The 24,246-nt window shown below is 38.9% G+C and overlaps 1 protein-coding gene and 1 pseudogene across 2 annotated transcripts in view; both read right to left on the bottom strand.

Moving 5' to 3' along the window:
• Positions 1-6,764: 6,764 nt before the first annotated feature.
• ARHGEF38 (Rho guanine nucleotide exchange factor 38) overlaps positions 6,765-24,246 on the bottom strand; it is a 120,763-nt gene continuing 103,281 nt past the window's right edge. Inside the window, exons 8-14 of the mRNA XM_084889463.1 lie at positions 21,530-21,634; positions 18,931-19,053; positions 14,929-15,240; positions 12,436-12,579; positions 11,414-11,612; positions 11,007-11,266; positions 6,765-7,566 (exon numbers count right to left, since the gene is read on the bottom strand). Of these exons, the coding sequence (XP_084745589.1) occupies positions 7,381-7,566; positions 11,007-11,266; positions 11,414-11,612; positions 12,436-12,579; positions 14,929-15,240; positions 18,931-19,053; positions 21,530-21,634 (1,329 nt within the window). The 3' untranslated portion in view covers positions 6,765-7,380. The remainder of the gene's footprint in view (positions 7,567-11,006; positions 11,267-11,413; positions 11,613-12,435; positions 12,580-14,928; positions 15,241-18,930; positions 19,054-21,529; positions 21,635-24,246) is intronic.
• Positions 17,248-17,652, bottom strand: LOC311625305 (fatty acid-binding protein 5-like; annotated as a pseudogene). The gene has a single exon. The product of its transcript is annotated as a fatty acid-binding protein 5-like (transcript).

Consider the following 24,246-nt stretch of genomic DNA (forward strand, 5'->3'; position numbering starts at 1 on the left):
GAAAGTTTTATTATTTCTTTTCTTAAAATGCTAAATATTCTTTAGAAGAATTTGGAAGTCTTTTTTATTTTAAACCTTTGAACATTTTTATTTTAGCAATTTCTATAGTATGTGAAAATAGTGATTAGAATAACATTCTTGGTGAGAACTTCCAGAATATATGAGAATTAAAACAAAAAAGCAGTAGTTTGTTCATCTTCTAACAAAGCCCTAAGATTGATCCTGATGAATAAGGTGCCTTACAAGGTGGCAGGGATGACCCACTAAAAAGTTTTCTATATTCCCCCAGTATTCTTCATAATCAGTGTCTATACCCAGCTTGATTCTCCCTGTTCTTCCCAAATACTTCCTTCATCTCATTTTTCAAGATTAATTTTTTCATAATTGGTTTCTGACACCCCTATATTATATTTTTACCTTTTTATCACCCTATATCAATTACTTACCTATTTCTTTCAATAGATTGTGATCTACCATGACCTTTCAATGAAGTACTTCTGTCACATTGCCCACATTTCCTTACATTGCCAATGTAATATATGTACCCTAGATGCCCGATGAATGGAGATTCGTGCAGAATGGGCCTTCCTTACCCTGGCTGCCGGCCCAGTATTTGCTGCAGCCCGGGAGCCGCCATTCTGCCTTCCCACACTGCCCAGAGGCCCGGAGGGGCTGGGGCAGTGCGAAATGCTTGCATCATCAACATGGCAAGGGCACAAGCATCCTGTCCCTGGCCACTGGGCACCTATGTATGCAAATCAATGCACCATCTTTGATGGGTTAATTTGCATATTCCTGATTGGCTGGTTGGCATCAGGAAGGTAAAGTCAATTGCATCTTTCTCTTTTATTAGTGTACATAGTACATATTTAATACATCTTAAATTTTGATCTATCCTGGTTATACACATCCTGAGAATTCTTGAGAAAAATACCCAAAAAGTCTTTAGGTGGATCATTTCTACTTGTTTACATACTGATAGCTTCTTCCTATACCATGAAAAATAAGTCTGTTTTGTTTTCACTGCCCCAAAATGTTATAGCATTCTATCAAATGTTAATTAACTTTCTTTAAAAGTAGCTCCTGTACAATTATTAAGGTTGTTTTCAAGTATGTACAATATATGTACATTGTTAGGTCAAAATGAGTGAAGGATCTTAGTGTCCTTATTTGCAAGCTAACACATCCGTCAATTGTTTCATGTTTGCTGAAAGAAGACATGAGGCTTTCTGGATCATAGAAGCAGTTTATTAGAGCAAAATGCAGCAGCTATTTTGTACTCCCTGAATACATCATTTCACCCAAAACTGGAACTTCACCAGTCTGTAAACTAGAAGTCCAATAAATTCCCACATCCCTTCAACCTTGATGTGTGCCACTAAATCTTCACTCTATAGCCTTCAAGCTCAAATCCTTCCCCTTAATCCCTACAACATCATTATTCTAAAATATGTTGACAAATTATTTTTGAGAAGATAAATCTCTTTAAATTGAGCTTGGTCTTTTTCTAAGAAAAGATTACTTTAAAACTACCTGTTAAATAATGGGACTAAATTATTCATGGTAAATTAGAATTCAAGATTGAGATAATCCCATTACTTACAAAGTGGAGCAATCATCTACTCACATGTTTAAAGTCTGCCTGCAGATGTTTTTGCTTTGAGAAACATTGCTGTTGATTAAATATCAATTTGGCATCAACCTCAAATTCTCTTCAGGGTCAAAAGACCAACAAAGATATATACACCCATCATTATTTGTTTATAGTTTATAGTTTGGACTAAACTGAGCAAAATGACCTGACACAAGCTCAGCTCAACAACTGTAACAGCTGATGTAACCCGGGTGCATAGGAAACATTAAAGCAGTCATGCACACAAATTGCACATTGGCACTTGAAATGGAAAATTTTATCCCATGTGCTGGATAGACTTGAGAAGCAATTATCTTAATATCTACAGTACTTCAGAGAGGACTTTATAAGATTTGTTTAAGAAGTCATTTTTTTGTGTGTGTAGCATAGCTCTTTGTACATGTAAATGTATATTTAGACTCTGCACAAATGTATAAGTATACATACATCTAGTAATGTAAAATTCATCTTGACATTTTTATAGATGTGTATTTGGTGTAAGAGTTGTCTCCAATTGGCTCTCAGACCTTGATTTTTCCATTATCACTAAGTTAGCAAGGCTTTTTAACTGAGCATGTGATGAAATGGCCAGTTTTATATTAATAGTATTTATCATTTATTTTGTTTTTCTTACTCTTTAAGTTTTATGAGGGCAGGGATCTTGTTTGTCTTGCTCACTAGCGTATTCTCGCTATAGTTCTCAATAAGTATTTATTGGCTCAGTGAATGAATATACAAATAATTAGGTGAGCCAGCAAGTAAGCTTTTAGGACTGTAAGTTCAAATCCTATTTTAGTAGGAATCTGTTCAGTATCACTTTTCTGTCTTGTGTACTGTGCTTATTGTAAGATTACTTAGTCATAGATTCTAGTTACTTAAAATAGGAAAGGAAAACATTGAAAGAATATATTAGTTAAAAGTCTGGAGACCAGGTTTTGGATCTCTGTCCCTCCATGTATTAGCTGTGTGAAACTCTTGTTTTCTCCTCTCTAAAAACAGATAATAATTAATGAGACAAAATTGAAGGTATCTAATGTTCAAAGGTTAGGTGATTCTGACTTAGCAAAGATGTGGTAGTACTATTAGTAACTGATAATATAAATTATGATAGCCATAGGTTATAGGAAATACATCATTTTACAGGAATTTTTATTCAATAATTATAAAAATTACATAAGTAGAGAAAACCAGAAATGCATTTACATACCATAATCTAGCTTTTTAAGTAAGATACGTTTATTTAATTTACTAAGAATCCACCCTCTAGGTTTTTTTTAATAAGAACATCTCATTCTAGAATATGCTAAATGTGGTTGGTTTAACTGAACACCTAAAGCAAATCTTGCCCAGAGTGTAATGTCTGGCCTCAGAGACTCAGCTTGAATTTTAGTCATCTTGGAGTTCAGATTCATTATATTAGAATAATTTGGTAGATCCCAGAAAATTTAATGACTTAAGTTTTTATATATATTATGCAGTATGTACCAGAGGAGGGAGGTAATTGAAAAATTAGACTTGTAAAAACACTAGCATTCTATAAATAGTAGGATATCCCTAAAGACTGTAAAATCTAGTGTCCTTCCAGTTATTAAAATTTAATTACTTTCTCATCAACTATAATGTAAACTTACATGTCTAATTTAGCTTGAATTTGTGAGGTATGGATGTATTTAGTGTGGGGCAGTGCACTGAGTACCTTAAGAAACCATAGTTACAGCAAACAGGATTTAAACAGAGTGGGTTTTTTGGCCATCTTAGAATATAAAGATTTCCTCTCTTTATTCACTTGGATTTAAGAGGTTTTTACAGTGGACAAAAAGATGCTTATGGGAAAAGTAAGAAGTTTTAAAATTCATGTTTCAATAATGAAAACTGTAATTTGTGTAACTCATCGGAACTATTCATCACAGAATGGTGATGAATGGTGACAAGCACTTAAATGGTCATCTGAAATGTCCAAATTATATCGATATGTTAGACATAATATGGACTATACCAATTACTTGCAGTATTTTAAGCAGTGCTGCATTCATATAGTTAACAATGTGCATTATATCTCTTCTGCACAAGGAACCTTCTTAGAATTGTTTTATACTAATGAATACTAGAACAAGATATTATTCTGAAATACAAGGAATGTTCAAATAGTGGCTTTGTGATCCTCCACCCCCATGATTTAAGCACCCGTGGTAATTTTGTATTACGGAGATTTTTATAATTTCTAAACTTTATTATATATATTAATTTAAATCATGTATTTAAAAATAAGTACTAAATAAAATGTATATATACACTTGATTGTTTTACAAAGAAAAATAATTACAAAAATTTTCCCTTTGTTCTTGGCAAAAAGTACCTATTTCAGAGAATACTGTACAATAACATTTAATTTTAAAAATATAAATAATTACATTAACATTTCTCACCGACAGCTTTATTTATGAAGACTTTTGAAAACTTATATACATCTTAACTATTTTGAGATTTTATTTCCCTTAGGCCCAGTGAAATAATGCCTGGCCTTCAAATTACAGTGACTTGATCTTAACATACTAAAATAATGAGATTATTGTATAATGTAAAAAATATTTTTTAAAAATAAAGCCTAAGTGGCAAATGAAATGTAGGTTGTGGTTTTAAAATAGCAACAACATAGTTTTACAGTAATAATGTTCAGCACGAGAGTGGGGGACTGCAGTAGATGCTTCATTACAACTCTTGCTCAGCCGCTGACTGCAGCTATGATTTTAAGGGCGTGGCTCCTTCATAGATGAGATCAGACAAGAAGCATTGGTCCTAGGCCCACACAAATGGACAAAGCTTCTCGCATCCATCTAGTCAATATCTCAGCCAGAAAAGCAAGTAAATGTGATACTCATATAATTCTGCATTGGTGGTGGTGGGAGGGGAGATGGGTATTAACATCACAATTTAAATCGCATGTGTATAAATTACATATAATTTCCCTACTATCTTGGTTTTAGGGTATGTTCATAGTTTCCACAAGTAGCAAATTTGGATTTCCTTTTGCTTTACCCTAGGCAAACTGGAATTTACTTATATCTTATTATTGGGTACAAATAACCATTTCAAAGAAAAAGTTCCTGTACATTTAAAAAAGAGAATCTTCTTTTGGTACCCAACGCAAAACAAGAAAAGAGTTCATGCAAAAATGAGTTACCGGTAGAATCTTATAAAACCATATTTAGATTAAGAATTTTAAGAACAGTACTCCTACTTATCTACAATTTCATTTGCCCACAGTTAATCATAGCCCAGAAAATATTAAATGGAAAATTCCAGAAATAAAAACACAAGTTTTAAATCATGCTCCATTCTGAGTAGTGTGATGAAATCTCATGCCATCCAGGTCTGTCCTGCCTGGGATATGAATCATCCCTCTGTCCAGCATATTTGCGTTGTTATTCTACCTACCTATTAGTCACTCAGGAGTCTTCTAGGTTATCAGATCGACTGTTGAGTATCCCAGTGCTTATAGTAGCCTAATGCTACATCATAATACCGATAATGTCACCCATTCACCTCACTTCATCTCATCATTGCATAATCTTACATTGTATAATCTTACATCAATGGAAGGATGAATACAGTACAATAACATATTTTGAAAGTGAGACTACATTCACATAAATTATTACAGTATTGTTATAATTCTTCTATTTTATTACCGGTTATTGTTTTCATCTCTGACTATGCCTAATTTATAAAGTAAATTTGATTATAGGTACATATGTATAGGAGAAAGCATAGTATATATAGGGCAGGTGTAGGAAATATTTGTCCTGCAGGCCCCATAAGGCCCATGAAATCATTTGGTCTGACCCTGCCCCAAAGCATTAGGGGTGAGTTAATTAAATGTTTGATCAAATATAGCAAGCTAATTTTTAAGTTGATAATTTTATATGGCCCATGAATGATGTTATGAATATCCAAATGGCTCCTGGCAGAAAAAAGGTCCATCGTTGATGTAGGGTTTCGTACTATCCGGGGTCTCAGGCATCCACTGGGGTCTTATAAGATATTCCATGTGGATAAATTTCTGACATGTAAATTTCTTATGACTACCTGTAGATGTACATATATGTACATATACTAGTAAGTAAGTAAAAGTCAGCAACCCTTTGAAAAGCAGCACTTTCATTTTGTTATTTGTATTCCTTCGGAATAGATGTAACTGTACATTATACAAATCAAACCTTCTAAAATAATTTTAATATCTTAAAGTTTGATGTCATATTAGCATATTTTACATGGACAATGAAAGTCCACCTTATTTTGGTTCTTAAAGAAAACCACTAAGTCAAATTTAATTTAATGTTTTTTTCTGTTCCATAGAAGCATCTTTAGTTCAATAAAATATCTTGACAAACTATGCCTGAGATCTTAGGGGACTGTTCTGAGCTAATCCTAAATTAAAGTTCAGTGTTCTAGGACATTGTGTTACAGCAAACGTTAACCTCAGTTCCTGCCTTGTCTGAGTATAAATCAGCAACCAAAAATATTTGCATCTTGGCTCAGAACAGGGAACACACATTCCCCATTCATTATCCAAATAACTGAATGATCCAAAAATATTTTCTCATTAAAATATCATCAGCAATCATGTAGGATAGCTTTTAAACAATTATACTTTCAAAAATGTTTAAGCAAAACAGTAAAAATAAATAACCTAGATATTTCATTTTCTTTAGGCTAGTATCATGGAAGTTCTTGTAGCCCTTGATTTTGAAAAACTCCTCAATACTTAAACATGGACCTGAGAGGAAAATGGGCCTCCTCGATGTCCATTCTTTGCATCACTGACTGCTTTGTGGTAGCAAATGTCTACACTGAGTGGCCAGATTATTATGCATTCAGAGATCATAATAATCTGGCCACTCAGTGTACACTCTTAGAGGGTTAGGACAGTGTAGTGCAGTGTGGACCCCACAACCAGACCTAGGTTTGAGACCCCACCCTACCACTTACAAGCAATGTGACTTGGGCTAAATTCACCTCTTCGGGACACAGTTTCCTCACAATGTTATATCAAATAGGTTACCACATATGAAGCTCTTAGGGCAATGTCTGATATTTGGTGTTCATTCAAATGTTATTCAATTTTTTTTTTCATTCAAAACTTAAAGAGAGGCCCCACATCAGATTTCTATTTGCTGTTAATTATCAATTCCTATTTTTATGTATTTAGTACACTCCCTGGTTCATGTATATACGTGTATAATCAATACCATGTAGTACACATATGTATATATAAACCGAATAATGAATATGGTATACTAGAGGCCCAGTGCATGAAATTTGTGCATGGGTAGGGTCCCTAGCAGCTGCCAGCTGCCAGCCGGGGCCTCCCTTCCTGTGGTTGGCCAGCCAACCCCACCCCTGATCAGGGTGGGGGGGATCAAGGGCAGGGCTGACCAGGGGTAGGGGCCACAGGCTGTTGGTGGGCTGGGCCAGCCCCTTGGTCAAATTCCTGTGTGAACTCCTGGTTGAATTCCCAGTTGAGGGGACAATTTGCATATTAGGCTTTTATTATATAGGATATGTGTGTGTGTGCACGTGCAATAAAGAGATGTGAAAACAACATTTTTGAGGTGAAGTACATCATATAGAAAAATAAAATACAGTAAATTGAAAAAAAAACCTTGTCCTTAGAATCAACCTTTCTTGATGGTAAAGAACACACTTGGAACATCTCCACTTTTAAGTAAACAGGAAGTCTGATTTTCTTAAGCGTAAGTCATCTTTCCAAGGTAGTTAGCTGGCACATATCCTTTCTGCCCTCGAGCTTCAGCTAACCACCATTCTTTATTGCCACTTAGGTCACAAAACCTAAGAATGTGGACTCTTTGGTATTCCTGAAGGCTGAGTTCACAGTTACTCCGCGCTTCAAAGGCATGAACTGCATAGAAAATCTAGACAAAGAAGCAAATGACATAATTAGAAACAGAGCCTACAAGTCTTGATAAATGTTAACCTGTTAACCAAGCGGGACCTATAAATAAGTCAAACGTAAACAATATCAGGAACGGGTAGGACAAATGAATACGTCCTTGAAATATATGTTGTGCCCTGAGAGGGACGGTATATACTTTTTGTAATCTTTTTTGTTTTTAATATTTTATTGATTTTTTACAGAGAGGAAGGAAAGGGAAGGGATAGAGAGTTAGAAATATCGATGAGATGAGAGAGAAACATTGATCAACTACCTCTTGCACACCCCACACTGGGGATGTGCCGGCAACCAAGGTACATGCCCTTGACCGGAATCGAGCCTGGGACCTTTAGGTCCGAAGGCCGATGCTCTATCCACTGAGCCAAATCGGTTTCGGCTATTTTTTGTAATCTTTATCATTGTTTGTAAAATTTATAATTTTTTAATTCGACGTGTCCATTTTTTTTTGTCGGTATTCTTTTCTATTTTTTTTGTAATTTTGTATTTTCCTTTGTGCTATATATATATATATTTCATTTATTTTCATTAAGTATAAATAAAAAAAATAATATGAAATTACGTCCTCTGGGCGTGACGTACTGACACGTCCTAGTGAAAGAGTACGCGCCTGTTACAGGTTGCTTCATTAAAAAGGAAACTCCCTGGTTAACAGGTTATTAATAAAGATCGCCAACCTTTTAGAAGGAATGCTGGTTTTCTTACTTTCCCAAAATGACATTTCCTCAATTCCCACTGGATGTATTTTGCTAAAGTGTGGTCCAGATGTGAATACAGTGACATCAGCATTCTTATTGTTCTGTTGGAAGGAGTCTGAACTACACTTGAAGGCAATTTGGCAGTTTTTGTTTAAAATTGTTTTAAATATTTTTTAAAAATATTAGCTCTAAGAATCTCTGCTACAGAATAGAAACATTGACAGATTTTTACATAATAATGTTACTGCAATACCCATTTATAAGGTGAAAAGTGGGAGAGGAGTGAAAATAAAACTGAAGATTCAGTAAGAGAATTCTAAACTGTACACTAAGGAAATCAGTAGTCATTACAACTGCCCTTCCTTGCAGGCCTGATCCCTCCCAACTGCCCTCCCCTGCTGGCCATCTTGTGGTGGCCATCTTGTGTCCACATGGGGGCAGGATCTTTGACCACATGGGGGCAGCCATCTTGTGTGTTGGAATGATGGTCAATCTGCATATTACTCTTGTTAGATAAGATAGCCTGACTTGATGAGAGATTTGAAACCAGAAAGATGCTCACCTATGGCCTTGAAGAAGCAAACAGCCTTGCTGTGAACCACTTAGAGATCACCACACACACATTTCTGAGCGCAGCCTCTCAGTGTTGAGAGGCCTCATGGCCCTGGGCTGATGACCACCATCAAGGAAATAGAGGCCTCAGTCCTACTGGCACTGAATTCATCCAATAACCTCAAACTTGGAAGGGAATTTCAAGTTTCAAAAAGAGCACAGACCAGCAAAATCTAGGCTGCAGCTCTTTGAGATGCTAAGCAGAGCTCCCAGCTAAGCTGTGCCTGAAATTCTGACCCCATGCAAATGGTGAGCTAATAAATGTATGATGTTTTAAGCTACCTATGTTGTTATAATTTGTTAGAATATTAATATATATCATGCTGTTACTATATGATGAGCAAAAGGGGAAAATATATTATAATGGGAAGGCATTTTTTTTTTTTTTTTACTGCTTTTTGATATAGCATAAAGTAGAGAGTAAAGAAGTTAAAAATTAAGTCCCTTATTATAAATCAGTCCAATCAGTGTGTGAATACCCGTTGTTCCATCCCCATTATTCTACAGAGTCTCTGGATCATAAATTAGGAGAGCTTCTAAAACATTCAGAGAAAGTCCCTACTTTCTGCCTGTGGTGTGCACGTTAGATTCTGAATGAGTTGGTACTGAGGCCCCAATATATAGATTGACAATACCTCCCAGTTACACCTGCTTGGTGTCTCATCTGGTAAGCACTCTCTTTCATTAACAAAAGTTTCTCATTATAGGTAGCAAGTTGTACTTTCATCCTGCCTTAAAATTTCTGATCCACTATAACCATCCTAGAAAATGCAGAAGGCTCTTTACCCAACAATTTTTTGATTGGGTGGAAGAATTGATAAATATTAATTAAGTCTCCAGAGCAGTGGTTTCTACCCTTTTGCAATCAAATTTCCCTTTGAAAATCCAGTGAAAGATATGGACTTCTTTTGCCGCAGTTATACACATAAGCAGCCAGTTTGTAGCATATTTGAGGAGATTCATGAAACCTCCCAAATCCCATTCACAGAACCCTTTTATTCTTTGAATTCTTCCAGGTTAAAAACGGCTTTCGTGTAAAAATCACACCACCAGTAAAGTCTTAAGTCAATCAGAACTTGCCTGTTTCTGACTGATTTTTAGGTCCAAATGAATCCCCTGCATATCAAATAGAGGCCAAGGCCAACCATCTATCGGTCTTTCTTGCTAGGATTCACTACAACCAGCGATAAGGCTAGATCACAGCTGGTAACCTCTCTTGACAATGTGCTGCTGCAATTCTGGGAGAGAGCAAGTTGTGTGTTGGAGTGATAGTCAATTTGCACACTACCTCTTTATTATATAGGATCTTTCTACTTTTTAAACTTTTCACAAATACCATGTATTACCCTTATAAAAAAACAAAATTAATTAATAAAAAGCCACTAAAGAAAAAAGCAACTTAAAAAAAGAACCAGGTAATTGGGTAGTTGATCCCCACCTGAGGATGAATAGTTAAATATATTGAAACTTTCTGAAGTAGAAAGAAGGAACTCTACATTATAGTTAACTTACCATTTTGCAGAGGAATCATCCCAATTGCCTTTGCACTGATGCATTGAGGGAAAAGTAGCTCTTAAAAAATGTCATTGTATGCTATATGTCATTTCACAAGATTAAAGACAGCCAATTCATAGATCACTCAGTGAAGATATTGCCCTCAGAAGACTTAGGAACCGTTGCCACTGGCTACGGATGGCAACAATCTGCTCAGTGTGAGCTGTTTTCCTCTGATGGGGCGAGTATCAGAAGACCATGTTCACTCTAAGTGCATCACAGCAGGTAAAGGCCGCACCACCACTCACTGAGTGTCACTCTGTGCTGGGCACTTTACATACCCACCGCATCCCTAATCCTCACAGCAACTCTGCAAAATAAGAATTACTGTCCTTATTCCTGCATTTGAGGAAACAGACTCAGAGAATTAATTCCTTGCAAACACCTGTACAGGGAGTAAGCGTTAATAGAATTAGGACTTGACATCAAAGCTGATGCTCTTCCACCAAGTCTTACAGTAAGAAACAGCGTCATCAGCGAGACCATCTTTCATGATTTGAACAGCCAAGCATCATTACATAAAGGTTGAAGTTCTTACCTGTTCATCTACCTCTTGAAAACTGTCAACATCAGTGCCATTTGTTTCAAACTTCCCACATGTGCCACTAAGAGATGAGCTGCTGTCACTTATGCTCCCTTCTGGGGTGCTTGTGACACTGTTCCTCGTTGGCCGCGAAGACACAAAGAGGCTGATGTTATCAAAGTCATCGTCACAGGACCTGTTCTCAGCACCCGCCTTCTGTACTTTTGCCGGGTTGTAGGGTTTTAGGAAGGAAGAATACACGTATCCTTTAATAACTAGACAGGAGTAAAAAGAAAGAAGAAACAAGGTCATTCGTATACACTTTCCAAACATTTGTGTTTCGAGAAGCACACAGAGGTCCCTGGGAAAGACTCAACCAGAAGAGAGGCGATGACTCTGTGCATCTTAAACAAATCACTTACTTCCTGTGTCAACCAGCCACCTGCTCGTACTCCCCAGTGGATCTTTCTGCTCCATCACAGCCACCAACTCCCCTTCCAGAAGATTGATGTCATATTCTTGTGTAGCATTGCATTTGCGCTTAGCTTGGTAGAGTTCCTCTGTACTGTATGTGGACAGAAGTTTGGAGCGGTGAGTGTCAGTTTGACGTGGCACTTCTGGCTGGGAGAGGGAAGGAGACATTTTGGTTTAGGCAGCTGTGTTCTAACATCCTCACTGGGTTGATAAATACTTCTTCTCTGGGATTTTTTTAAAATGTTGAAGCCATACTTGGATCTGGGATTATTTCAGTGCTGAGGCATAGATTGGGCTATTACTGTGAAGTATCCAGCTGAGTTATACAGTGAAAAAATCTCTAGTTAGCACATGAGGGCAGTGTTGTAGAAAAGAAAGAAAATTCAAAGACAATAAGAAGGCAGTGGTTCTAATCCCTCTCTTATGCTGAACGCGTTTTTACTTCTTTGTCATATTGTAAACATGTTCTTGCATATTAAGCACTTGATAAATATTTAATTTAGAAATTTTAAATGTGTATGTCTTTTTCTGGGAAATAACATCAGTAAACTAGGCAGGAAGGAGTCAAGAGGCCTAGTCCCATCCCAGCTCTGCCACTAAGTGACTTTGAAAAGGCCACTTCATCTCTGCAGCCTGGGATTCCTTATCTAGAAAAAGTGAAAGGTTTGAACTATACAATTTAGCTCTATAAATTTCTATTATTTATTCAACAGATACTTATAAAGTATCTAGCTTATGTAAGACACCATTTTAGTTGCTTGGAATAAATACATCACGTACCAAACAGATAAAAATCTATACACTTAGAGTTCATAGTGTAGAGGAAAAAAGAGACAAAAATGTTTTGCATAAAATAAGTGTGTATTAAGATATTAGAATGAGATAAGTGATATGGAAAATAATATAAATTATAGTTTAAACAAGGCAAAGAAGTGACAGTCATCATTGGCATGAATATTTGCAAACTCACCAGAATTTGCACAGGCTTCTTCTTTTCAAAACTAAGTTTTCTCTCAATAAATGTGGCACTGTTATCCTTCATAAAATTCAGATTTTGAACCTCTTCTAGTACTCTATTCTGCATTTCAGATATGTTTGAAACCAACAATGTTACCTGTAGGCATAAAGTATATGTAATACTTTCAAAATACATAATACATTGTTCCAAGTCATTGTTCCAATTTCAATAGCATGACATTGAAATACCAGGTTAGGTACTGAGTTTAGTAGAGCTGTGAAGAACAGGGTAGTTCCACAGTGAAAAATTAGGTCATTAGAATTAGAAAGAAAAATGATCTAATTTTCCATCTCCATAAATCCCGTTAAAATGATAGGGATAATTTTTTTTTAAAGATTCAAGCCCAATAAAAGGAGAACAGAAGGAAAAATAGCAATAAAGTTTTGAGGAAAAGGCTTGGGAATCTATGGCAGTAGTCACATTTAATGTGTTGGGTGGGATAGTGGGAAGAGGAAAGAGGCTATGCAGTTTTAAAACAAATTAGCAAATTTTTTGACATGCTTCCCACCAAGAGATGGAATCCATATCCCCTCCCCTCAAACTAGGTGGTCCTTTATGATCACCTCTTTGAGTAGAATGTGAAAATGAATAGAACAATGGAAAAGATGCTGTCTGACTTCCAAGATTTGGTTAAAAAGACCACACAATGTCTGCTGGGTTCTCTGGGACACTCGTTCTTGGGAGACTTCGATCTCCATGGAAGAACTCCAGCTGCACTACACCACTACATCAAAAGACCATATTGAAATATCAGCGAAAAGAGTGACAGGAGGATCTTGAACATTTATTAGGGGCACTTCTCATAATAGCCCAAAAGTGGAAATAACCCAAATGTTCAACTGATAAATGGTTAAGTAAAATGTGGCTTATCCATACTATGGAGTATTTGGGGAAAATAAAATTAAGTACAGAAACACAGTAAAACATGGATAGACATTGAAAATATGCTGAGTGTAAGAGCCAATGATGAAGAAACAAAACACAAGTTGTATAATTCTGCTTATACCAAAAGTCCATTTCTGTCGATACAGAAAGGAGATTGGTGGTCACCTAGGGCTGGGGAGTTTGGGGGAAAGGTGGAGTCACCACTAATGGTTCAGAGCTTCTTTTGGGTGTGATGGCAATGTTCTAAAATTGACTGTGGGGATGGTTGCACAACTCCTGTGAATATACCAAAAAAATCTATATTTTAATTAGATGGGCTCTATGGTATGTAAATGATACCTCGTTGAAGTTTTTACCCTCAAAACAGGGGGCTGGTCCTATACTATTTTATGGTATAAACCTGAAAAAGGAATGAGGCAGCTCTCTGTGTGTGGACATGGCTGCCTCCCAGGATGTTAAAAAGCAAGTTGCATGGGGGGCGGGAGCTGGTAGGGAGAGGTCAATGGGGGAAAAAGTAGACATATGAAATACTTTCAACAACGCATAATTTTTTTTAAAAAAAAGCAAATTGCAGAAGGGTTCTTTGACATACTAGTTTTGTGTAGGGAATAACAATATATATGCAAATGTACTTTTAATGACTCAAAGGAGCCCTAAGTGAATAAAGATAAACTAATAATCATGGGTGGGAGCAGGAGATGGGATGGTTAGGGGACAGGAGTGGGTGTGCAGAAGCTTATATATTTTACATAATTTTGTCTTTTGAACCATGTAAGTGTAACAGCTGATTATTCAATATAATTTAATTCAAAGGATAAGTTAATTAGACACCCAATAAAAAAATAAGGTAGGAGCAATTAATTTTCCTCCAAATGTCCATTAAATACCTAACCAGCTGAATGAGAACTAATACAAGTGAAAATAAGGACCCGGAAACCAAGCTGATTTTCTAAAGTTGATATTAAGATGCAAGTATCTTTCTTTCTCTTCAAAAGATATTTATGAAAGCATATTCTAATGGAAGGCTAGATGAGATATACACACATATTTTTACACACACACACAGGCACACACACACACACCAGTCTTCTCTTCTTTGGAGCAAAGCAAAATGAAGGCTGGTTTGACAATTCTCCTACATCTGTCATTCCATTGAGATGGGCTGCTTTTTTATCCTCATCTTAGTCATGGTTAACACTGAAAAACTATTGTATGAGAAGGTGGGAAGGGAAGGCAAAATGTGAATTGAGAAGCAACAACATAGCATGAGGCAGGCGGAGCGACATTGGTGTCACCTGCAATAGCTGAACCTGGTGGGCTGGCATTTGAAAAGGAATCTCCAAAACAAACTGCAAGTGTCTAAGTCATAGCAAACCCAAACTAGGAAACGCTTCCCCTTTTCCCTGGATCTTCCTATGGGAAACCCCACAGGCACTCATTCGCACTCGCACGCACTCACACGCACCGCACTGGTGCAAGCTATGGACAGGGCTGTTTGCATGGACACTGTCTCCAACTGATGCCCAGACCAAGGCAGCCAGGTGCTGGCGCTGTGCTCACCGGCGCCGCCGCGGAGTACAGCTGCTGTTTCACCCCTGTTAGGTCCCGGAGGAGCATGATGAAGCTGCACAGGCAGTTGAGCAGGATCTTGCGTGCGGCCTGGTTGAACACCTGGAGCTCCTCCACGAGCTGGGCATTGAGGGCCTCGTACTCCTTTTTGGCCAAGTCTGACTCCTCCCCCGCCGCCCGCTGCAGGTAGCTGTTGTAGTCCAGCAGCTTGTCATAGCGTTTCTGGATGAGTTTCTGAGGCCCCGGGAACAGGGACAGCAGGGCTGACAGGGGCATCAGCACGAGCGTCTGAAGGTGAGCTGCCTGCGGAGAGAGGAAAGAATCCGGTCATAGAGCAGCCAGGGCTGCTATCCATGGGCTTCCCTCCTTCCTGCAGGGGCACCGGGAGGCAGCAAGGTATCCAGCCAAGTTGAAGAAGGATCTAGTCATTTCTCCTGCATTGGGGTCATCTCCTACACTTTCCCCTTCCCTCTCTTTCTAATCCCCGGGCCAGCACATGGGAGGGAGGGGTGGCCTTCAGCCTGTTACTGCCCAGACTGCATAAATGATTCACCTATCATTTTGTTGGCAATAAAAGAGAATCCATCTTCGAAGAGACATCTGCCCTGATTTCCTGGCGACCCTGGTAGCTAATGATGGTAGTAGAACTGTATCCCCATACAGATGTACCCCGTTGTCATAAGTATTTTGCTCCCGTGATAGAAACGACCCCAGAGCTATTGCTTCCTCTTTAAGTACACTGAAGGATTAAGCCAATGCTGATTCTACGTTTTAAATTGTTACATTTTTCGGTCTGCGGCATTGAAAATGAACTTCATATTAATGCCAAACCCCATGCCAGACCCCGAGCACCCTGTGTTTCATTTCTCCTCTTTGCATCTCTTTCCTACCCTTCTATTCTGAAGGGCACTTGTCCCCTAGGTTCGCTGACCATCCTTTAGCAGACATGTTTGGGTTATGTGATTATGTTACGGCAATTTGGAGGCAGGCTTCCTTTTGTACCCCAAAATATCTCCTAAGGAATCAGACTGAGCAGCAGCTGCTATTATTATAATTAACTTAGATGGCCTCTGGTAACTTTGTCTGAACTCATGGGAAATCTAAGAGAGAGGAGAAACCAGTCTTTATTGGCACTAGCAATAGCCAACCCAGATTAAATTTGATGTCTAATTTATAAAATAATCCATATGCACCTGAAGACTGTTAAATGAGTCCTTTGGCTAAGCAAATAATCTGTTTTCTGTTCTGGAATAAATTGCTGTGTCTGTGACATGAATGGACTCTATAGGTAGTGTACTTATAATACTGCACTATAATTACAATATTTATGCCAGGTGACATGAGACAATTCACTGTGCATGGGAATTGTAGTCAGAACAAATAAGAATCAGATTTTATTTTAAGATTTTGTCCTATAAAAATGTGTAGATAAATATCTATCACATTTGGATTAAAACTTCTGTGCTTTCAGATAGATGTTTGATTTTTAAACCGAGTTCAAATATATGTTACTAATAAAAAGTTACTTTCATGTTGAGTTTTCTGATAATTATTTTAATTTATCCTAATTTATCATTCTTATGGTGTTATGCAAGGTAGGAACATCTTATCTCATCTTCTTGTTGAATTCTGAAGAATGTACTGTATGTATATATATGTATCTACACTAATAAAAGAGCAATATGCAAATTGACCGTGCCTTCACAACACACACCAGCCAATCAGGAGTGAGTATGCAAATTAACCAAACAAAGCTGGTGGATTAATTTGCATATGCAGGCGCTGGGGGCAGAATGGGACACTTGCGTTGTCACCATGGCAACAATGCAAGCATTCTGCATGGCCCCAGCTGCTCCGTCCTCTGGGCAGCATGGGAAGGTGGAAAGGTGGCTCAGAGCCAGAGTGAAAAGGCAGCTCTGGCCAGAGTGAGGGCGGTGCTGGCAGCCAGGGAAAGTAAGTCCCGTTCTTGCACAAATCTTTGTGCATCTGGCCTCTAGTATATAATAAAAGCATGATATGCTAATTAAACCAGACAGCTGGACAACCTTCTGGATGTCCTTCCTGACTATCTTCCAGATGAAGCCAGGGCTGTGAGGACAGAGCCCCTTGTACAAATGTATATATGACATAATCACATTTATTTACTAACGGAAGAGTCAATCCTAATCAAACCAACTCAGAAGTAGTTCCATGTAAAATGTTTGTGATAACTGAACACAGTAATGGGAAAAAAGCGTAGAGATATTTGATCATTGAACTGAGATTCTTTATCCTCACGGCTAATTCCCATCCAGAAGAATGATGGCATTTTTACTCCACTTTCTCATAGATCCGAGTACAGTTGACATTGTTCATGACGCATTCCACCACTAACTCCCCGCCTTCCCACCTCCTGTGATGGTGCTCTCCTTCCCCTCCCCGCCCACTCCTGTTGCTGGACGAGTGCGCCTTGACAAAGCTGCAGACGCTCTGAGCTTTTCTCCCATCAGCTGTGGTCTCTTCAAACCTCTCGCCCAGGTTGCATGAGAACTGCGTGATCTTCACTGTAGTCTTGGGTTTGATGGTGAGGTTTTTGCCATCAGAAGTGAATGCAGTCTGGTGTGGCCATGGAGCCCATTTGCAGCGCTGTTCCCAGCCCAATCCCCTTCTGCACTCCTGGGAGCCTTTGCTCTCCACTCAGCGCCACCTCCCTACCAGCTGCTGAATGGAGGCCATGGTGGATGCGGGGTTGTGTGGGGACCTGAGCGGAGCAAAGCCCGGTGATGGGAGCGTGGCAGTCTCTGGAGCATTGTTAATGAGGGAGAAGCTATATGCCATGTTTTTACATAGTGCTCAATAAATATTTATTGACTTAGTTAATGAATTGGAATTAAACTAAAGAGCAAACCCTTAAGAACTTTTCTAAAATATGCTCTCTCTAATTAAGCCTAGATAATGTATAAGAACTAGCCACACTCTTTCCATTTAACATGCCATAAAAACTTCTCACCCTCCTCCCTGTCTCATTTACCTAACCTAGCATCTTAGTTCAGATGTAATCCTGACTTTCCATTTTCCTGTGCTCGGAAATCAAGGTGCTTCTCAGTGTTTTCCTACTGTTGTGGAGGCTGTATCACTTTCCAGGACTCGGAAGTATGTGGGGCTGTTCACTGGATGTCAGGACTTGAGAAGGAGGGACATTATGGAGATTTAGAAGCTGGTACACCAGGAATGCTAAACACCCTCCAACACAAGGGCCACTCAATGAAGATTTGTCTGACCCCAAATGCCAGTCACGCCAGCACAATAATGCCACCATCACAGACCTTCAAGATGATGACGGAGGCTATTGTATTTTATATGTAATATTTGAAATACTGTTATGAAATAACAATAACTATGGAACACAAGATGCTAAGTGAAAATTAGTATTATTTAGACTAGTTTACCACTCAAATATTTTATTGGCTCAAGTATCTCTTTATGATTACCAAACTCTGTTTTATGATTCTGTATATTTTACCGAACTCTTAGAAAACAAATATTTACCACAGAACAGGAGACATAATATATGACTCTTATGTAAAAGCCCTTTCTCAATAGGAAGGCTTTACTTTTGAGCCTACAGTAGGTTAATAAAAGTCACATTTTCAGAGATTGTCTTCACACCCATCTGCGTAAGGATTCTAAGAAAATCGCAGCTTTCTAACTTCATAAATTCTTTCTGTATCACGTGCACTCTTAAACTAAATGTTGATTTTAGTTGCTCAGACACTTAATACCCCTAGAAACATAGTCTGGGACCCTCTTAAGTTTTGGCTATAGTGAAATCTACACTAATCCATTTAAAAATATTTAATAATAAAAAATATCCTATTTAAAATCTAATAATTTTGACATTAGTATTTGCTTTAGTGTATGTTTTATTTTTAACCAGAAAAAAAATAAGTGAAAATCAGCTTCTCTGTTAACCTTACTATTAATTGCATTTACCTATGAAGATAAATAACTTACAAAGTCATCACAGGGATATGGGGCATTCCCTGGGGCCTCTGGCTGCACCCCTTCTTCCTCATCCTTGGTGCATGAAATCTCCTGGAGCTGCAGCACACTCTGCAGGGCAAAGTGCATGGCATCCTGGAACCCAGAGCAAAGGCACACAGAGGGTTAAGTTCCAGCGTTAGTACAACGACACTCACCCCAAATGGGCACTTCATCAGCATCGCCCTCCATTCCCACCGAGAGGTAAGAAGGAAAAAATAGAAAAAGAATTCATCATGAATACTTCGTACAAGGAGGTCACCTGTAGCAAACTATTTCCTCACTTCCTCCCCTCTTACTTTCTCTTACTGCTCTCGATGATACCCTCTTTTATTAAGAGTCCATCTATTTGTTGTTGTTGTTTATGTTAATTCTCACCTGAGGAAATTTTTCCATCGATTATTAAAGACTGTGGGAGGGGAGGGGGAGAGAAAGAGACACATTGAATGGGTGCCTCCTGCACGATCCCCAATCCGGGATTGGAATGGAACCTGCAACCAAGATACATGTTCTTGACTGGAATTAAATTCAGGACTCTTTGGTCTGTGGGCTGATGCTCTATCCACTGAGCCAAACCGGCTAGGGCAAGAGTCCATCTTAAATTCTCTCACTGGCAATTCTTCATTCAATTCTTATAGATCCCTTATTTTAAAAATCACTTCTTTTATATTTGTCTTCTATTTTCCTTAGTGAATGTAATGCTCTCTTTAAGATGTTCACATTTCTGTTGAATCAATTAGTGGAAACAGAAGACTTTCCTCTGTTCCCAAGAGGCATTTACTCCTATATCAAGGGGCAGTGTTCCCACTGCCCTTTTACAACTAAGTTTTGGGTTTCATTTTCCCAAATGGCAGCGCTTTAGGAAAAGATGAGCAAACCTTACCAAAACCGGTTTGGCTCGGCGGATAAAGCATTGGCCTGCAGACTGAGGGATCCAGTTTCGATTCTGGTCAAGGGCATGTGCACTGGTTGTGGGCACATGCTCAGTGGGGGGGGGGGGGGGGTGCAAGAGGCAGCTGATCGATGTTTCTCTCTCATCAATGTTTCTAACTCTCTATTCCTCTCTCTTCCTCTCTGTAAAAAAATCAATAAAATATATTTTTTTTAAAAAAAAAAAGAAGAGCAAACGTAATTGTAAAATCAGGCTTTGCACCAGTCAATAAATAAGGAAAGAACGTGGCTTGCTGCTTACATAGCATAGAACCTTCTCACCAAATCATTGTGCCTGAGAATCCTCTGTTGTGATAACTTACCTAAGTGTTCATCTGCCTCTAAAATCTGGAAAATCGGAAGGGGACCATTGAACTGATATACATGTAATTCTAACTCTCTCTGTTTCATCGTCATGTCTTCTTGAGAGCTTGTTTGGAGGTTCTAGCAGGGGAGCGCAGCTACTCGTATACCCTTGACCGAAGACCGGTCCTCTCCTCTTGGGGGAAAGTCGTCCTCTTCGACTGAGCGCGCAGCTTCGGGAGGGACGCACATGGATCGGTGAGGGAGGAGGGGGACACCCGCCTAGCCAGCCAGATCAGCCGAATCAACCCTGGCGATCAATGGGGTGACAGATGTCGCAGCCAGATCGCCCTCACATCCGGACACTGTCTTCTTTATGAGATCCATCAGAACAAACTCCAGCCTGGTCTTCCTACTGGATATAATTATCCTGTTCTCCAACTGGTTTGTTTAAGTCTGATTCTCAACAAGGGCACCAAAACCTCATAGGGGACTGGAAATCTGCAGGGGTATTTTTGTCTTTTACAGAGTATTTGTATATTTTAATTTGAGTTATTTTGTTAGAATTTCTTTTCACTCATATTGATTTTCTTTTATGTATGACTACCTACAGAAGGTTAAATTTCTTTCAGAGCTGTAAAGGGCGCATTGTGAAAGCCTGGATGTGAAATATATACAGGCACTCAGTTTGCTTTAGGATTGTGTGATCACATGTCTTTTTGGAGGGTAGCAACTGCTAAATGTGAGACCCACCTGTGAGTTTTGTGGGTTTTTGAAATGGCCTTTCTGTTATGCACTTTTTACTTTAAACCTTCTCTTCTAATTTCATTTTATGTGCCTCTTTGGTTTTCTTTCACTTCTACTCTTAAATTTGTAAATATGTGTCTCCAGTCCTCTCCTAGGTTTGCATGCCCTTGTTGAAAATCAGACTTCAACCAACTAGAATACAGTCTAGTTACATTCAGTAGAAAGGCCAATCAGGGGTTTATTTAGTCTAACAACATAAACAAAGAACATTGGTGCCTTGTCCAAAATGTTGCATTAGTGAGCTCATCTCCAGGGTAAAGAAAGCCTGTTGCTGACCAGCACCATGTGGCCATCGGGTGAGCAAATGTCCCACAATCTGGCGAGATGGATGGGGGAAAGATTGGGCAGGCGAGGGAACAAAGAACAAAGCCACAGCCTTTATACTGGCTTCCTTCACCAGCAGTTTGCCACACCCCAAAATGGATACAGTAGGTGTCATCGTATAATGAATGCACAGTGGATTTACTCTTCAGAATCACCACGGACATCGGTATCTGCTGGTAGAATCATGGAAGAGTCGTGTCCCCCTTACCTGAATGTGTTGAAGACAGAAGGAAATGTTCTTCACACAGTGCCTCGCGGTCTTTTCTAAAGATCTAAATAGCTTTTCTTCTCTATTAAATGTGCTGTCTTTCACCTAAAATATAGAGGAGATTATTCTTTATAACTCAAATGAATCTGGTGTTTAAAGAAAAATATCACACGCCGTATTGGCCAGCACATTACAGGAAACTCCCGGCTGGGAGGAAAACCTCCGGTAAGCTGCCGACTGTCTCTAACACAGCTCTCTCTGCGGACTGGCACACGGCACAGCTGATGTGCAGCGAAGCCACAGGGCACAGCTTCTCTTGCCGTTCAGTTTTCACTTGACCTCCTACCGCTGCTGTGACACAGGAAGCATCTCGCACAGCTTCACCTATGTCACAGCAGCGGTGGGAGGTCAAATGTTACTCTGCTGCTGTTAATGTATTATGTATGTGCCCTTAAATTATATTTGTGAGCTTATAACATAATAAAAATAATTCGGTCTACTGCCTGGAATTTCTTGTTTTGCTGTTATGTATGACACATTCCAATTTATTTCATGGTGGTCATTTAGAAAATATTCTTAGGTTCTTGGCTAAAGAAATGTGATAGTTCTTTATCAACTCAGATTTGAAAGATGATATATAATCTTAGCAAAACTAGCCCTCTTCTAAGAGAACTCAGCAGTTAAGGCACTGGTCATATGTATCCAGTTATTTTTTGTTATCTTATATGTTAAGCATTCAGGAAAAAAATATGTTTTTTATATACTTGTAACAGTTTCTAGGAATGCACACTTATTACTGCTCTTAATGGTGAGAAGAGTTTCTTGGCAATCAATTGGCTAGAACCAGCCTCGTGTTGGCAAATCTGTGCGAACAGCAAATGTTTCATAGTCTGTGGTGTGTGTGCTTCAGTGTGGGACTGGCTAAATCGGTTCATACATTTGTTCATTTAAAATTATTGACCTTAGAATGGAATACATAAAAAATGATGACATTTTTATTTTTAACCGCCTTAATAATGCTCATCTAAAAGACTTTTGCTTAAATGGGCAGCATAGCTCTTTGTAATCCACACAAAATTTAACTCTTTGCCTTAGGATTTCTACACCCTACCCCAATTCAATGTATATAATAGGCGGTGGTAGATTGTTTTAAAGTGCAGTTTTAAAAAACTCATCCCCAGCTAGTTTGTTCAGTATATCTTGGCTGGTGCCCAGATGGTTTATAAAATAAGAGGCTCAAGGATCACACGATGAGAAATATGGCCCATTTCTCCTTCTCTGTAGTCAAAACAGACTGCTTTGTTTTGCTGGAACATGATGCTGTCTCTTTTGTGCTAGAAAAATTCTGTTTGTTAAAAATTCAGTTGTCACCCTTCTACAAACGCTCCCTGTCATTTCCATGCTCTCCACTGAGAAAATGAACTACTCCCTCGTTTGTGCTCTCACAAAACTAGGCAATCATTTAAGCTATTCTCTCCAGCGAAGCACCGCAGGTATTTTGTCTTAATAATAATAACAGCTAACATTTATTAATCACTATGTTCCAGACACTGTGCGAGACCCTGCCATCCATTTGCTTGTTTTAATTCTATGGGCAGGTGCCGCGATTACTCCCATTTTGGAAAAGAAACAGGTTTCCGGAGGAATGGCAGAGATGATTGACGTTTTCCCTGTCATCCACTTACTGATGGAATCGGCACCTCTAGTTAAAGGTACACACCTGGCTGCCCTGCCAGTGCCTACCCTCCCCAGATTCCCAGATTCCCTCGCAGCTGGCTCTGTCCTTGGAACTGGATTTTCATATAGAGGACGTGAGTGAAAATGATGTGTCTCATTTCTGAATCTTGACCTTAGAACATCATCCTTGGGGCTTGAATGAAGACCTGGCTGTATCCCAGCTTCAACCAAGAAGATGAAGACAATATTTTTAGGAGACAGCAATGCACACCACTGGGGAGAACTGGATTCTGAAGCATCTCAGGCAGAAGAGCCCATGAGGACCCTCACTCAGGACTGTTACAAGAGGGAAACATAAATGATGGGCTTGCTGGAGCTTATGTTTTGGAATCTCTTGGTGACAGAAGCGTGGTCTTTACGCTAACATAGGGAGTTAAAGAAGCTTGCAATGTTAATGGTAGGACCAGGATTCAAAGCTAAGTGGTCTGAGATCAGAACCTCTTTGTATTCCCAGTCTCTCATACAGAGCCTGACACCTAAGATTTCAATACATGTGTAATGAATTGAATAGAATCTTCCTCTTGGGTAATAGTTTTATATCCTAACTCCACCAAATATTTCCCCTGAGCTGCTGACAAGTGCAGAATGGGCTGATTTGAGATTTATCTCTTCCTCAGTCCAGCCCATGCAGCTGATTTTCTGATTAACAGTAAAATGCTTCATTGCTGACAGGACATCCTCTCAAAAGATTAAGGGGAAAATCTAATTAATATCCCTCCAGGCCACTTTCATGACAAAGCACGTTTAGCTCATGATTGAAAACTATCAGAAGCTGATGATAAATATGTTAAGGAATATAACAGCTTCTACAAAAGCCTGCCTGGAATGAAGCCGGGCCTATTGTTCCTCAGTGGAACTGTCTTAAATCAGAAGCAACATGTCAAAGGGTAGGAGAGGGTTGCTTGCACATATTTCCACATGCCTATGGAGGCTAACAGCTCTTCTCACATGAATTCTCAGTTCAATTTTATGGCTGTTGT

The sequence above is a fragment of the Pipistrellus hanaki genome, assembly GCF_964339955.1.
Source record: "Pipistrellus hanaki genome assembly, chromosome: 1".
Classification (NCBI taxonomy): Eukaryota; Metazoa; Chordata; class Mammalia; order Chiroptera; family Vespertilionidae; genus Pipistrellus; species Pipistrellus hanaki.